This window comes from Brassica napus, chromosome C4, assembly GCF_020379485.1.
Source record: "Brassica napus cultivar Da-Ae chromosome C4, Da-Ae, whole genome shotgun sequence".
Taxonomy (NCBI): domain Eukaryota; kingdom Viridiplantae; phylum Streptophyta; class Magnoliopsida; order Brassicales; family Brassicaceae; genus Brassica; species Brassica napus.
Genome location: NC_063447.1, coordinates 48,393,086 through 48,410,648, shown reverse-complemented (window position 1 = coordinate 48,410,648; position 17,563 = coordinate 48,393,086). Strand labels below are relative to the sequence as shown.

The 17,563-nt window shown below is 32.7% G+C and overlaps 1 protein-coding gene across 1 annotated transcript; it reads right to left on the bottom strand.

Annotated features, from left to right (window-relative positions):
- Positions 1–3,879: 3,879 nt before the first annotated feature.
- On the bottom strand, positions 3,880–5,990 carry LOC106392115 (transcription factor bHLH18). Its single transcript, XM_013832893.3, has 4 exons — positions 5,848–5,990; positions 5,237–5,710; positions 4,556–4,933; positions 3,880–4,333 (listed from the first exon to the last, which is right to left on the bottom strand). Exons 1-4 carry the CDS (start codon positions 5,893–5,895, stop codon positions 4,268–4,270), a joined length of 966 nt encoding a protein of 321 aa, XP_013688347.1. The 5' UTR covers positions 5,896–5,990; the 3' UTR covers positions 3,880–4,267.
- Between the last annotated feature and the right edge of the window lie 11,573 nt (positions 5,991–17,563).

The window sequence follows — 17,563 nt, the reverse complement described above, 5'->3', positions numbered from 1 at the left end:
GTTTCAACTTTCAACAATCTAATAAAATAACAGGTGGATCAAAATAAAAACAATTTGATGTTTATTAGAAGAATAAATTAGTTTACAAAACAGTATGGATGTCCGTGTACTTTCATAAATTTTATTACTGATTCGTTATTGTCCTTACATTAGTTGATTCGTTATTGTCCTTACATTAATTGATTCGTTATTATTTTTTGTCTGTCTATATAACAGAATGTTTTTAAATTCTATCTTATCAATCCACATCATTTTCTATTAGTTTACTGAACAACACCAATAATCATAAAAGAATATTACCAATTATCTTATACACGCACTTGCATTTTCATATTTGAATCCATGTTATACCACATGGCCAACAAATATAATAAAATACTACCAATAATCTTCAATCAATCACTTATTATGAATATAATATTAATATTTCAATCCAACAAAAGAATAAACTACTTTCTCCGTTTTTAAATAGATGATGTTTTAGAGAGCTTTTGATGTTTCAGAATAGATGATGTTTTCGTATATCAATGCACTTTTCAACTTTATCAAAAACTGTGTAACCAATGATATTTTGCAGTCTATTTTGTGATTAGTTGAATAACTTTTAATTTATATTTTAATACTCCTTATGTTTCTAAATGTAAGTAGTTTTAGCAAAAAGAGTTTGTTTCACAATATAAGTAGTTTACATATTTCAATACATTATTTTTATTTATTGGATATTGTGTGATCAATGAAATAATGTTAGATTTTTAATAATTGGTTGAATTAATTGGTTAAATGGTATATTCTTTTAAATAACAATTTTCTAAATATTCGTTCTTTTAAACAAAACTAGTTACAATTAAAAATGGAGGGAGTAATAATTTTAAGATAAAAAACAAGTTTTTTAATAGTTGTGCACAATTTTAAGTATTTTGAAACAGAGGCAGTATTTCATTATTGAGTTTGGATTAATTGGACCAATCATTTCCTTTCTTGGATTATGTTAATCATGTCGCCCTAATCAGACTCACTATCAAGGGGCCTTCTCCCAGGGGTGTATTTTTATTGTTTCCCAGTTTTGTCTTCTTCCTTGTCATAATTCCAATATATATATATATATATATATATATATATATATATCTGAATTTTGTTAGTGTTTTATTGATTAACTAATCTTGGAAAACAATAAAAATACACCCAATATAAAAAACGTTTGATAAACAATACTTCAATTTATGAAAATAAGGTAATAAATATATTTCAACTCACAGACACAAACAAATCATTTAAATTTCCAACTAATATTAAATTTTCATTGAACAAACCAATTTAGCTACGCCGTAATTAACAGTTAAAACGTTGTTAATGTCATACGGAGAAATTTGTAAAACATATTTCAACTTTCAAATTAGCAAAATAGCTCCTCCGTTAACTATTTCAATCCCTAAATATTGTTCCAAAACAAAATAAATCATTTACTTTAATTTCTTTAAGTTATTATATACCTATGTTTAATCGACCGCTAAAACTCTGTTAACAGACATTGAACATTAAATCAATATCGTTCCGCAGAAATAAGCATCCACAAAATAATTAACCTAATTTTCCAAATCTATAAATCTATATTGTCTTCTCCAAATCTATAAATTCATATTGTTTTCTCCAAAAAAATTTCAAATAATTTTTCTATCTATTTGTCGATCTCAAATAACAAGGGTATATAGACTAAACTTATAACATTGTCACATAGTACCGATGAAGGGTTATATCAAATGTGAAATGAATATAATAACATGTGGCTGTATCAAATGGCAGTTAAATGTCTAATACATTTTGAAAAGAAGATTTGAAAAAGGAATATTGATTAAGAGATTTGGGCAGGGGAATAAGCCAGTTGTATTAGTGATGTGTATTATACATGTTTGTTAACGAGATTTTAACAATTGACTAAACATGTGTATGGAATGGATTGGCCGTATAAATAAAGTATTTATTTGTATCTAAATGCTAATTACAGATTAAAATAGTTTACTAAAAAGTGAAATTTTTGCTTGAATTTGAAAACTGAAATTTTCTTCTTTTTGTGTTAATTTCTTCTTCTGATGTTAACGCTATGATATGTTACATGTTATATGTTAATGATGTTTTGACTAACCACATAGGTAAATTAATTTGGTCGTTTTAGATTTATGCATACAAATTAAGAGAATCTTAGTTTTGTATAATTTCTAAATAAAAAAACATAATTATTTATACATTTAATCATATTTCAACTAATAAAAAACTGAAGAAAAATGAAATTTTAAAACAACTCTTATGTTGCAACAAATTTTTTATTTTATAACGATACAACAATATTTTTATTTTATAACGATGCTTAATACGGAGCAGAGGGAGTAGTTCATTTATTTCCGTAAGTTAAGATATTGGTTGCCCAATGTATCATCTTCCTCAATTTTTTTGACAAACCTCTCTTTTTTGTTGACCAAAGACAAAGCATATTCTCCTCCCAATATTTAGGAAATTATTTGGTCTATGCAATTATGAATCTAAGATTGGTGTTAGGTTAATGACTTTTTGGTAGTCACATTTATTTGACCTCCTTACGGTTTCCAAGAACATGATAAAATCCCACGTTTTCAATTCAATTTAATAACCCATGAATTCACCTTTGCTCGCCTGTTTTCAAAGAATATTCCACTCAACTGTTACTTTTGCCTTTCACTTTTTAAATTTTCTCGTTAATTAGGATTTGAATTCAAAAAGTCATGGGAGTTGAAAATTTGGAATTACTATTAACTGAAATCGATTCCTATATATGTATAGAGTAAAAATTATTCCCTTCGTTTCGTAATATAAGTAGTTTTGGCTAAAAGCACGATGATTAAGAAAATTATTATGTTTTTAAAAAATATTTTATAATAAATAGGTTAGATATAATTTAACCAATAAAAAATAAGTCTATTTAATTTGATTGGTAACATTGTATTCAATAAATGTAAAAGTTACCTAGAAATACGAAAACTACTTACATTTTAAAACAAAAACATTTTCCTAAAACTACTTACAATATGAAACGGAGGGAGTAATATATTTATATATACCATATGTTCTATAATATAAGATATTTTGGTTAAATGAACAAGATTTTTTTTTAAATTACTTTTTAAAAGATAATGTTATTAGTAATATACTGTAAGGAAGTTAACCGACACAAATAATCCAGTAAAATGTTATTGGTTAACCAATTTTTAATAAAGTTAACGTATTTTAAAATTATCAAAACATTTTATATTTTGAAAAACATCAAACTTCTCCATAACATTAACTTTGGTAATTTTAAAGTTGAATAGATCAAAACTTTAAAATCTACATCATTTTCTATTAATTTATAGAAACACACCAAAAGTTGAATAGATTAAATTTTTGACGTGGGGTTTGAATGTTACAAACCGCCCCGCACCGCACCGAGTTAACAGTAACAAAAATCTTTACATATATCATATATTTATACGTTTTTAAACTGTGAAAACCGCACCGCAGTTGAACCGTTTGTCCCGCACCGTTCAACCCGCAGTTACCATTCGGAGCCGTGAATCGATAAGATAGACTTAGTAACATTCCCTCATGAGTTGAGTATATATTTTTAAGATTATTACTGGTGTCTTAGAGAAGAAGTTAAGATCATTACATTCTTGCTCCAACAAACAAACAAACAAAAAAACAGGAGGGATCCTCAAACTATCCTTCCAAGATCTAGTTCAAGTTGTCTACTTTATGACTTTTAATATTGCCAACTTAAATTTTATAATGTTATATGGTGTATAGTCATGAAAACGTAAATCCATATTCTTAATATAACTTTATATATGTCGGGATAACTTATTGGTTGTAGCTTTTGAAAAATAAAATTTGTAAGCTACTGAACTAAATTTTACAGTAATAATTAGCATATAAAATTTGTAACTAAATACGTTTGGTTAATAAGAACACTGATCAAGTATTCCAAAAACATGACATTCATAAAATTAACGGAATGCTTTACATCGCAAGAAATAATCAAGTAGCTGCGAAAAAATTCTGTCTACCACACATTGATGACATTGATATGTGTTAAGAACATTTAAACAACAAGAACAAGTTTCTACAAATGACTTAGGGACCTTCATACAAATCAATCAACTAAAAAACCACTTTCATGGAAAAATCAATTTAGATTATTGGGTCGAAGAAATCGTTGAGGAATGTGAATAGATATGCAATATGGAACCAATCACATCAACTATGATAAACAACAACTCAAGCTCTTCACAACGTCCTCAACTTTCATATCAAAATCGCTCGTCTTCTGCAAAAGCATACATAATATAATTTAGATATTTGGAATAATGGGATTTTTAAGTCGAAAAGTTATACTTCTTTTGAAACATGCTTCAGCCATAAAGTAGTACTCTATAAAACCATATTCATGATCATTTCAACTAACAAAACTAAACAAGTTCAACCTATTTTCTCCAAAACACATATAACTACTAATTAGTTACTAGCTATTGGATGAGAATATAGTTACCTGAGCGATGATGGAGATGTCGAAAGTGGGTCCAAATGGCAAGACACTGCTGTTGGTGATAGACAAACCAAGCCTCTCAATCTCAGCCATAATCTTGATCAGATTACTCTTTTGCTTCTCGCATAGGATCTTAATAAGAACATCTTTTCCCGAAACCTTAACTTCCATCTCAGGAAGATTTGAGCTCGAGCAGTCACGATTTCCTTCTGAGGAAGATGATGATAATTGATGATTTTCATCCAAAACCAACTGAGATTTCTTCACAAGAACCATTGATTCCATTGTTCTTTCTTTCTTTTGTTCTTCATACTCTTTCACACTCTCTTGGAGGTACTTTATATGCTTTATTGCATCTCCCAACACTGAAGCCTTGTCCATCTATAAACACATATATGAAAAATAAGTCAATAGCAGGTAAACATGTAAAAAGATTCATTGACAATGAATATCCATGATCAAGCTGAACCTCCAATGATTTTTTAGTAAAAATCCTTTATTAAATGTGTTGGATTGTTATGTATTTCAATTTTTAGATAGTCAATTCTGACCAAAGAATTTAGTTTAATAACTGGGAGATCCCAAGAAAATCTCAAACAAAGTTTATTATCTGGTTAAAAATAGCAAATGTCCAGTGAAAATAGACTTCTTGCATCACTAAATAGAACAGTTATGTATATGTACCTTCTTTAGACCAGGAATCAGGGCGGAAAGAGCTACGAATCTTTGAGTAAGTTTTTCTCTCCGTTTTCTCTCGGCGAGTATGTGATCTTGAGCATTTGAATGGCTTCGAGCTAAGGGTTGAGCCCTCTTTGTCCCTCTTGCTATCAGATCTGGTGATCCAGCTTCTTGCTTGGGGCTAAATATTAAGTTTGGAGAGTTGTGATTCATTACTTTCAATCCCGTCTTTTCGAAAGAAAGAATTCTAGAAGATGGCTGAGATTGTGGAGGAGGATTGTAAGAAGGATATGGATGTAACTTTGGTAATACTTGAGTGGTCTTGAGGATCTTAGAAGGTTTCTCTTCGACCAAATCATCATCACAAGAAGCATCAAAGTTGTAACAAGTGGTAGTATCATCAAGAGAGAGAGATTGTGGGAAATCTCCTAAGAATGAGTTCATGTGGGATTGGTGGATGATGCTATACTCCTCTGTATCCTATAGAATGAACAAATAATTAAGATTCATGAACCGAGAAAGAGGGAAGAAAGAATATGAATATAAATTATATATAAACTCATAAGATAAAAGAGAGACATGTATAAATCTTTATGTATTTATGGGTAGAAATATACCATTTCAGAGGACCATTTTGTAGAGAATACGTTCATCGTTGTGGCCATGTTCGCTAGCTGCTTAACTCTGTGTGTGTGTGTGTGTGTGTGTGTGTGTGAGAGAGAGAGAGAGAGAGAGAGAGAGAGAGAGAGAGAGAGAGAGAGAGAGAGAGAGAGAGAGAGAGAGAGAGAGATGCTAATGGCTGACCAAGATGATACAGCTAAATATATACAATTCTGAAGTCATGCGTACGTGTGAAAAGCAATCAAATACAGTTAGATATTGGTCGTGATATTACTTAAAAAAACATAATTGATATTCTTAATACTCAAAAAGATCTTGATACCAAATACGTATCTTACAAAATTTGAAGATTAAAGATTGGAAAATACGAGATATAGTGGATAAATTGTGCGAATTTTGTAAGATTTGAAAAAGCTCTTATTATTATTGTTAGTTATATATTAACACAAAAAAATGATTTACATACTGAGTAGTACACGGGTAGGAACACGGGATATAGGATATATCTTAAAATCATGGGATCTGAGTTTTAATTTTTTTAACTAAGAAACTCTATCTAAACATCATAAAATCACCTGAAAACTTTAAAATTCCACAACTTAAAATATTTTCAATAACAGTGGATTTTAGAGTACTCTACGAAACGTTAAGTTCAATAACAGTGAATTTTAAATGAATTTTTAAAATTCATGTTTGAATAACAATATATTTATCATTTTAATACAAATCACCTAAAACTCTCAGTTGAATAGAGTCTCCTAAGGGTTTGAGCTGTAGCGAAGCAAACAACTTTGATATACATATTTCAAGAGATGACTAATTATGTTATAAATAAATTAAAACCAAATTCAAACCAACAAAATCAAGAAAAATTGTTGTATATATACATTATATATATTATATATATACTGGGATCAACCATACATCTTGTTAATATTTAATTTAGCGCCAACTATAATAAGATAATATATATTTTTGTCGCATACTAATATTAATGTAGGGTTAAGAAAAAGATTACGAAATCTTCAAGGAGACTTAATAATACACCTTCTAATTTATCTCCCAAATGTATTGCCAACAAGAATGTATTCAACAATTAAATCTTGAATATTTGTAAACAACGCTCGCTATTTAATTCATTATTAGCGATAAACAAAGATTTTACTCTTCATCCACAATAGATGAGAGTCCAATCATTGTTCATAGAGAACAAAGTTCATTAGTTTTTTTGTTGCTTTTTAAAATTAAGTGTGGCGCCAACCTAAGATCTCCCCTTGATTTTTTCTGTATTTTCTTTAGTACAAACTAGGCATGGACATAAATCCGAAGGGAGCCCAAACCGAAAAATCTGATATGTATCCGGTATGAAATGTAAAAAAAATATTCGAATGAGTCTTGTAGAGTGTTACAAAACATATCCAAACCCGAAGTATTATTAACCGAACCCCAATGGATAATCCGAAAAACTCGAAATAATATCTAAAGAAACCGATCTGAATGTCCAAATTAGTAAGCAATATAAATATTTGAAACATAAATATATACTTCAATCAATTCCATATTTATTTTGATATGATATCTAAAAATAAGTATTTAAAATTTGAATAAGTATCTTAAACACCTAACTCTATATAAATAAGTATATGTTTATTACGTTTTGCTTTTAAATTTTAGATTTTACTTCGGGTTATCCAAACCGGTCCGATATAATCCAAATGTGAGTGATATATGGTTACTTTATAAGTTTATTATGTGATACAAATTAGATCTAAAATCTAAAAAACCCGATCTGAACTCTAACGGGGACGTGAATGGTTATGCCTAGTACATATTGTCCTTATGGCATTGTTACTACATTTATTTTGTTACCTGTCAAGTTCAGTTTCACACCCATCATTTTACTGGGTCGATTTTAAGTTTTTTTTTTTTTAAGTTAAGAATTAGGTTTTAAGTTTGTTTAATATTTTTACTTTTCTTTGCCTTAAGAAAATGTGCCTTTGTAAACCATATCCTCTTTCAAGGTTTGTGACTACCGTTTTATTTCGGTTTAGTGAAGTGGAAAAAATGCATAGTCTTATCTAAATATCTAGGCATAAATCGACAAAAATGAAGTGCTTGTAAATAGTTATTCGAGAGACACAGCTGACTCTTTTGAGGGTATAGTGTCTTGTGCAACCGTGGTATTCTATACATATAGCTAGAGTCTCGCTAAGTTAACAAAACTCGTTATATATGGGGCACATAAAGAAATATTGGAAGTGTTTAAGTATTCAACCTTTCAAAAAGAAGAAAAAAAACATGTGCGTTAATGTAATAATCTATGTGAGAAATGACAGGCAGGAGACAACTAATTTTCGGTCCCTCTATTACCTCGCCCCATGATAGAAGATTGGAAGGCAACTTGAAACCAAGATTCAAATATAAATGACTAGGTTATTTAACTATTTAATTCATTGTTGAAAACTTTTGTATATATGTATATTGTGCACATGATTAGGGTATAAGAACATTTTTTATTGTTCTAGATCCAAAATCTCTATTGTGAAATAATTTGTTGGATCCGTATCTCCGGTGTAACGTGAGAATAAAAAAACGATTGCAATTTGTAATTATCTTCTAATATTTACAGAAAGTAACATGTACCTACTGCTGCATAATCAATTTATATTCCTCCATTATCCAATCATTGTTGGTTTAGTGATTAGGAAAAACTATTTTCTAATTTTCACTTGGATTATTTTGTCAAATGATTTTCACTTGTATTATCTTTGGATATTATATTTCTTTCTCCTCATTTGTTTTTCAAAAGCTCATATGGATTCACTCCGAAAACGGGCAACGTTCCGTTGACTATCTTGCAAAAACATCTCTACTTATCGATGATTGAACGAAAAAATGAACCAAGAAAAATAATCTTTGGATAAAAATAAGTATGTTTTTTTGGATTCGGAAATCTATTTTTTCTTCTTCTTTTAATATGGTTAATAAATACATTTCTTGTTTTGGGACTACGTTTTGGATGTCATACACGAAACTGGCAACGAAAAAGAACAAACAGAAGTAGACAAAAGGGTCTATTACGATAAGCATCTGCCGTTGTTACGTTACAAGGGAATATAGTTAAGTCTATTTTTTACAATTATGTGCATATTTTTGCTTGTCACTACGTGTTGGTTGATGGATTTGGGATCAAGGTGGCCTATTATTTCATCTGAAATTCTCAGCTCTTGACTTAACAAAGAAATAATCATTAACCAATACAAAGTCTTCAAGACCGAGTTTCAAACCCCAAGTACAAGAAAATAAGACATAGTTGGACCTTATCTTTTATAACTCAGATCTTTATTATGTATCAATTAACGAACCGTATCAAAAGAGGAGCAAGTGACTTATCTACTTGTAATTTGTAAAGGGAATTTAATTTTATGGTTTTGGATTTCTTAAGGCTTAGTTTCTAAGTCTCAGGATTTAGTTTTTACAGTTTATATTTTTAACTTTTTTAAAAAAAGTAGTATATACTATGTTATTGATGTTGGGTATATGTTATTTTCTTAAGAACCTAGCTGGTTTATTCAGTGCAAACCCAGCTTCTTCCCAATAAGAGTGCTGTTCTTATCATCTTTTGATGCGTCGACCTTTCCACTTCAGCTAAGCTCTGACTTCGCTACAAACTCTACATTTGCTCTATCTCATCGTCATCATATCACTACAAGTCTACAACCACAGATATTTATTTATTTTTATCAACATGGTGCAATATGCGAGTTTGAACTTTGAACTTACGTGGTGAACATCGCACAAACACAACAATAACCACGTTTCATATCAAATAAACCACTAACATTAAACAAAAAATAATCTGTCTTTTTCTCGGATAACTTCAAAACCTTAACGGGAATAAATAGAAGCCTGTTAATTGAGAACAACATTGTCTTTCTTTTTTGGTTTCACAAAATAACACTTTAACGTATTGGTATACATTTCCAGTAATAATCAACCAAAGCACTGATCAAGAAGCTTCTGGATCAGAACCAAGTTTAATACGTTAGGAAATTTTGTCTTGAGCATATTTGTATATTAGTATCAAATATGTGGTTGTGTGTATTTTTATAGATAAATAGGTGAATTTTTTTTTTTTTGAACAAAAATAGGTGAATTTTTCATTATCATATTTGTGAAGAACTTGTTAAAAAATTATAAGTTTTAAGGGGAATCAACGTTATGCGTTTGAACATCATTATAGACTCGCATCACCATAATATGTTATTACACTCATGAAACTTCACTAATTGGTTTTAACGGGACTCAGCATTAGATATTGTTGTAATTAGAGAGTTTAAAGACCGAAAATTTCTGTGTTATTATTAATGAATAATGGGGGTTCCTTTATATAAGGATTACAAGATAAAAAGAAAAAGAAAGTGTACATATCCTAATCCAACAGAAAATAGGAAAACTAGTAAAACATAATAATGGAAAGATTACATCTACTAAGAAAAAGAAAGTGTTTCCTTTTCTCTAAACTTTGTGGCCGTCTTTCTCTCTCTTGAAGTCGGCTCACTCTCTCCTCTCTCTAGGCTTCGGCCGTCCCTCCATCTTCTAGGTATTGGGCCGGTCTTGGACCGGGCCTGGTTAATGGCAATCCACTCCATGATTTATAACACTCCCCCTTGGATACCATAACCATACATGATTCGTAGTACGCTTCATGTTGCCTCATTAAAACCTTATCAGGAAAACCCAGTGGGACAAAACCATGATGAAGGAAAAAGAGTACAACACGCACTACTCCCCCTGATGTGAACCTCACTGTAGGTTCTACATTCTACGCATCTTGGTGCGTGATATTTCCTGTATGTATAGGATGAGAGTAATCGGTCGGTATCATTACTGAACCGTAATTAGACCACTTCGACTTCTTAGGTCGTTTCTCATGTCCTTTGACATTGAGTGTCCCGGTAAAGCATGTGTGCTAAACAATGTGAACCATATTGTTCTCGGGGATCACTATTGGGTCTTTGCAAATCGTGTTTACACATGTCCATAGTCTAGACGTGATCGTCTACTCTTAAATCTTTACTATGGTCGGATAAACCAAGTACTCATGGACAATGTACTATACATGGTTATCATGAACCTATGTCTCGGTGTATCTTCTATACACAGATGTATATCAATGGCTTTATAATTTTACCATACTATGGCTTATTGGCCAGAACATATTCATGATCCATACATATGGTCATCGATCTTTCTTGCTTTAGGCAATACCAAATGTATTTATCTCGGACATTGTAGTCCTTTATCCATCTCTTGATGGTGTCTCATGACCTATGTTGCTGTGGATTATATCACACACTGAAATATATATTATTAGCTCATAGATCTCGGCTCTCACAAGCTTATGGACTACAATACATTTGTATCTGGTTGATCTTTTGTCTCTACTAGCCCGTGATCAAGAAGGAGGGCCAGACGCCTTTTAGTCTTAAAAGCCGGACGCGTATAGTAGAAGAGCCAGACGTTCTTTGCTGAAGAGTCGGACGCCCTTAGACGGACAGAGTCGGACATCTTTAGCTTGAAGGGCCGGGGCCGGACGCTTATGGTCGGACACCCACATAGATTTATTCTATGCCTACTAACCTCTTTTAGGTTTAGTATAATCACAAGAAATTTCAAATATATGGACTGTATTGGATTGTCTTTTATACAACTCCAAGATCAATTTCTTTTACATACTATATGCAGCTGCTTTATGTTTCAGTCCATGAATCAACTTAGGAACGAAGCTGTTCTTTTATCTTATCCAGTGATCCATATGCTGCTTACTACATCATTTGTATCTAATTTCATTCTTATGACCAGACCATTTTCAATTTCGAAAATCTGTAGCAGCATCCACCACATAGGAGTTTATCTCCTTATAATCTGTTCCTTTGATCTCTGTGAGTACCTTGTGTAACAAGCTATAATCTAATGTTGTTAAATAGGAAGATATGAACACTCTTAGACCTCGTGATCATGTGCCTTCTCTCACGGTTTCTTTATCTCACAAGATCCATCTATTTCACTGGTTTATCAGATGGCGTTTATGTATATGTATATGGCCAATACGCCCATCTCTCTTTTAGATACTTTGAACCTCCATGTTTCATCTTTACTAATCTCTATGATCTTTTATGATTGTATGAGTACTCATTCGCGGATTCATGATCCTCGTTCATCTCTTTATGTTCAAGTGCTATAACTTTATGTATCTTTATACAAATGTGTGTGTGTGTCGACACTTTCATGTGGTTCCATTATGTTCCAGACATGATCTATAGATTTGAGATCTTATTATCCAGGACCTTTGTTACATAGTAGCTTGGCGTCCCAAGACTACATGGTTTGGTACCTTAGATGTGTAGCTGCGCAGCCTTTTCTCAATGTCTGGTATGGTTTCTCTTATAATTTCGGATCTGTATTCTATGCACCATTCTTTTCTATCCGAGATTCCTTTATCTTATGGAACACTTGGTCTATCTTGTATAGACTCTATAGCAACTTGATTATGTCTCTTCTAGAACATTCATTTGGTGCTAAGCTGGTTAGTCATTTCTCGGGTCAATGTCTGGCATTTCGATTAGCTTCTCAATTAGCTAGCTTTATATAATCTTTCTTTGGACGTCTTAAATTATAATCTCTAGTCCGAGGATCTTTGCCAAGACAATGATGGTTTAAAACCATTCTTATCATTCTTTATCCAGCTTATAATCTTTCTCCTTTATTGTTTGGATAGACGGATGCAATCCGTGTACTTGGCCACAATCTGATCACCCATGTTTGGCTCAAGTTTTCTTTATAAATCGTGGGAGAAAGTAATACTCCTATCCAACATATATTTCCAATCCTCTTTTGAGGTTCCATCTTTAGACGGCACATTTATGTATGCGGTGGTTTATTCAAAATCTCTTAAGATGGTGTATGTCTGGTTTTATGACCCGTATATAATCTGAGATGGGAATATCTATGCTTACTTTATATGGCCTGATGCATATGATCATATTATCATTCTATACATGTAAAATCATAATGTTCCAAGCTTATAGACTTTAGAATCTTAGTCTTATAGATAATGGCTTACTTGGTCGAACCTTTTATGGTAATGGCCTCTCTGGCCGGTTATGGCCCTTGCGGCCGACCTGTTCATAACATGGTCTCTTTGGCCGAGTAATGGCCTTATGGTTTGGCCGTTTTAAAACATGTCCTTTTATGGCTGAGCCATTTAGAACATGGTCTTTAGACCATAATGGTACACGAGGCTGGTTATTTCCTTTGCGGCCGAAGGCCGTTGTCTCTCATGGCCTTTATTGTTTGGCCGTTATAGTAGTACACGAACTTGTAGTATTGATCATGGGTTTATCCTCTCTCCCCCTCATGACCATACTATAAGGTCGTGGTGCTTGGGACAATTAAGCCTAATGAGTTTCCCTTTTGTGTACATGTTTCACAACGTGAGTTCTTTTACGGGATAACTCTGTGCCTTTTTAATCTTTGCATCGAGTTTAGACTTTAGGATGGCTAATCCTATCATGCCATATAGTGTAAAATTTCGTGGTGTATCTCAATATGGTCACCACGGTTCTTGCCTCTCATCATACTGATCTTATAGCATAGTTTAAATCAGTAAAGATCATTAGGTATAGTCTCGACCACTTTCTTATAAGGTCTTAGGCGATTTTTCTTTCAAAATCTGAAGGAACTTGTTTCTTTTTGTTTGCCCATTGTTTCTATTTAGAAACCATATTATCATAATTCAATGGGTCACATATTATTGGGTGTATCTAATGTCCTTTAGACAATGCCTTAGCCATAGTTTCTTTACTAGGCTCACTATTCTACTTTCACGATTTCTTACTTGGATATTATGCCCTTTAGGCAATTCTTTATCAGTAAAAACATTCATATGTTCAAGTAAGATCAGGCAAGATATAATGAAATCAAAGCAAACTCTTTTATATATATATATAAAAATCGTGAATCATCAAGTAGGTCAAAAGCAAATCACAAAATCATAGACTTAAAATAAAATTATCATGTCGAGATCTTTCTTTAGTCAATGTATAAGCCGGCCTCACAATCTATATTACCCCACACGGATTTCTTGGATTCATCCTGATCCAATGCCTCAGGATATTTCATCTCACTGTTTTGTTGCTCAATGCATATTTTCTGAAGTTTCTCAAATCTGTCAATGGTATCTTTAACTTTCTGCTTTCGTTGCTCAGTTGCCAATAGGTATGACAATAGGTCATTATAGGTTGTGAAAACCTTAGTTGTATATGATAGCAACCGATCCTTTGGATGGAATGTGGAATATGTTTTATACAGTAGATCATTATCAGTAACCACTTCATCACATAGTTCAAGACTATGGGCGATTTTCATTAGAGCAGAATCATATTATTCCACGGATTTAAAATCCTGGAACCTGAGTATCTTCCAATCATTCATGGCTTTTCGTCATAATTCCATTGAGTATATGGATTTTTAGTTTTATCCAAAGATCATAAGGATCCTCAATATCTTTATACTTATTTCTCAGTTCCTCAGTGAGATGATAGCGCATAATTGTTATGGCTCTATGCTTTTCACTTTTAATTTCATCATTTCTTTCAATGATACATTTCCCGAGTCCTCTAGACTTCAGGGCAATTGAAGTGTTCATTTCCCATTCTGGATAATTATCTCCAGAGATATCTAGGGCAGCATAATCCGAAGGCTCAAATCTCGACATCTGAAATCATCAATAAATTCATGATTTAGAATTCTTGCAACTAATCAGTGCATATGATTTCATAAGTCTTATCTATAATACTTTAGGCCACACGGCTTTTCAATATGATGCTTAGGCCATATGGCTTTGCATTGTGATGTTTATACCTCACGACTATTATGTGATACAACGATCTTAAGGATCGGATCATAATGTAATCCGGTTTATATAACCATCCGGATACTAGACCACACGGTCACTTTGATATTCACTAAGCCACACGGCTTTTAATCAATCAAGGGCACAAGGCCGCAAGTGTGAGCAATGCATTAGGCCACACAGCCATATACAAAACAAGATCTAGATTCAATTCTATTTCTTAGTTGTATATCTATTAAGTTTTAGAATTAAACGATCTAGCAACCTAACTCTCATTCAATATGTAAATTCTTTAAATCAATCTTTCAATCTTTAAGTAATGAGAGATTTAAAGTTTCAAGGCCTTTAGGAATATCAATCAAGATTAAGGGTTTCAAGGCCTTAAGGATTTTGAATCTTGAGATTAAATCTATTAATCAATCTATCCTAACATCTCAGATCATCAATCATCAAACAAAGACATTTTAAAAACCAAATTTAAACTTTTTAGGGTTTCAGTTTGAGTGATTTAGATTCGAATTTAAACAATCCTATCAATATCTCTAGGTGATCAAACAATCAAAGTTCAAATCAAACAATTTAAAACCGATTTTCCAAAATTAGGGTTTTTAGGGGATTTCGAAAAACTTTGATCTTTGATCAAGGAGATTTGATTTGAGATTCAAAATCATTAAGACTTTGATTTTAATTGATCAATGGATCAATCTCGAATTATGGTTTAGGAGATCGGACTTATTCGAGCTCCGATTTACTCTTTAGGATTTGATTTATTTTTCTTAGGGCTTTCATCTTTAGAGTTCTGATTTTAGGGTTTCAATCTTTACAAAACAACCATGTTCAATTCATGTTCTCAGAATTAGGATTACCTTTGTTTTGCAGATTGTAGAACCCGGACCACCAAGAGAACCTCGAACGGACACGAGATGGGACGACCTGGAACGGTCGCATGCTGAGGCGAGACGCGTCTGATCGGGATCGGATGGTTTGGTGTCTGGTCGCGGATGTGCGCCGAGGACGTCGGACGTGTCTTCTTCTTGAGTTCGCGAGCGGGTTGATTGGGAACTCAAGTTGGCTGTGATATGAACTGGAAATTGAGGTCGTCTAGGATCATGAACACCTTAGGGCTGGAGCTGATCGGGTGTTTGTAAGCCGGAACGCAAGCAAGAACAAATTGGGGTTTTTCCGGAATTAGGGTTTCCAAAAGACCAAGACGGCGCCGTGTATTGTTTCTGCGAGTGTGGGTGCGTCTGAGATCGGATCGACAAACGGTTTTCGCTGATGGATTCGTCTCGTCAAGAGCTTCAATTTGATATGTGGCTAGTCATATGGTTCCTCGGGGTTGGAGAGATAGATTGATTTTAAGTTGCGCCTGATTTAGGGTTTATGTGTGACGGATTTTAGGTTAGGTTTTGTCTCAAGGTTTTGGAGTCTATCGTGCTGATAACGTGTTGTAATTAGAGAGTTTAGAGACTGAATATTTCTGTGTTATTATTAATGAACAATGGGGTTTTTTTATATAAGGATTACAAGATAAAGAGAAAAGGAAAGTGTACATATCCTAATCCAACAGGAAATAGGAAAACTACTAAAGCATAATAATGGAAAGATTACATCTACTAAGAAAAGGAAACTTCCTTTTCTCTAAGCTTTGTGACCGTCTTTCTCTCTCCTGAAGTCGGCTCTCTCTCTCCTCTCTCTAGGCTTCGGCCGTCCCTCCATCTTCTAGGTATTGAGCCGGTCTTGGACCGGGCCTGGTTAATGGCAATCCACTCCATGATTTATAACAGTTATGCGTTTGACATCAATATAGACTCGCATCACCATTATTGCCCATCCGGTTTATTTCCTGTTTACATCCTGACTTGCAAACGTACGGTTCGGGAATCTCAAAACCGTGTCATCTTATTAGACCATAGTTTATCAGACTATGTTTTAGTACCGGCTCTACGCTTCACAATGCTTAACTTACACAGAGTTTCATTATAAATCAAATTGGCGCCAAATATTTCTATCAATGATGAAAATGATTTCTTTTCTCTTAAACTTACACGTGAATTTAAATAGTTGATGACTATATGTTTGGTGGTTTTACTGTTCTTTTTCGATTGATTAATTGGAAAGCATGAAGCTAGAGTGAAATAGGATTGTTTGGGTTTGTTAATGTTGGTTCTAAGGTTTTTTTTTTCTGAATGCACAGGTGCATACATAATCTTTTTGAATCTTAGCTTTTTGGTTCAAGATTTGAATGAAACTGTGAGATGTAACAATCTTTGTTTCTCTTCTTGGGTAGGATCGGATTTGGATCAAGTCCAATGAAACATTGACTTTGGTTTCCAAAAATTTTGAAGGTTTTTTTATATGAGCATAGATCCCTAAATTATATAGAATAAATCTTTTTATTAAAAATTCTTAAAACATGTTTTTAGTCCATAAATTCTCAATTTCGGCCCTCCTCTTGACAAGATGAGTTGTTATCCCTCTGGTGAAAAATATATGCAGAATGCAGCCAAGGCCATATACCACAAGTTGTTCCTAAAAATAAATCGATTAAGCAGTCAGTTAGCTTTTGTGTATTATACTCTATATAAAGTTGAAAAGGAGAGAGTTGGTGTACCTGTTAAGCATGGGTATACGAAGTATCATAGTTCTTTGCAGTGTTTTAGAATTTTCATGTGAAATGTTAACATGTTGAACCTTTAGAGTCTTTATATACAATCTATGATTCTGACCAAGGAACCAGAATATTGTTGGTGAACTCGAGGAGGAGGCATTGTCAGAGGCCACAAACTGTTACG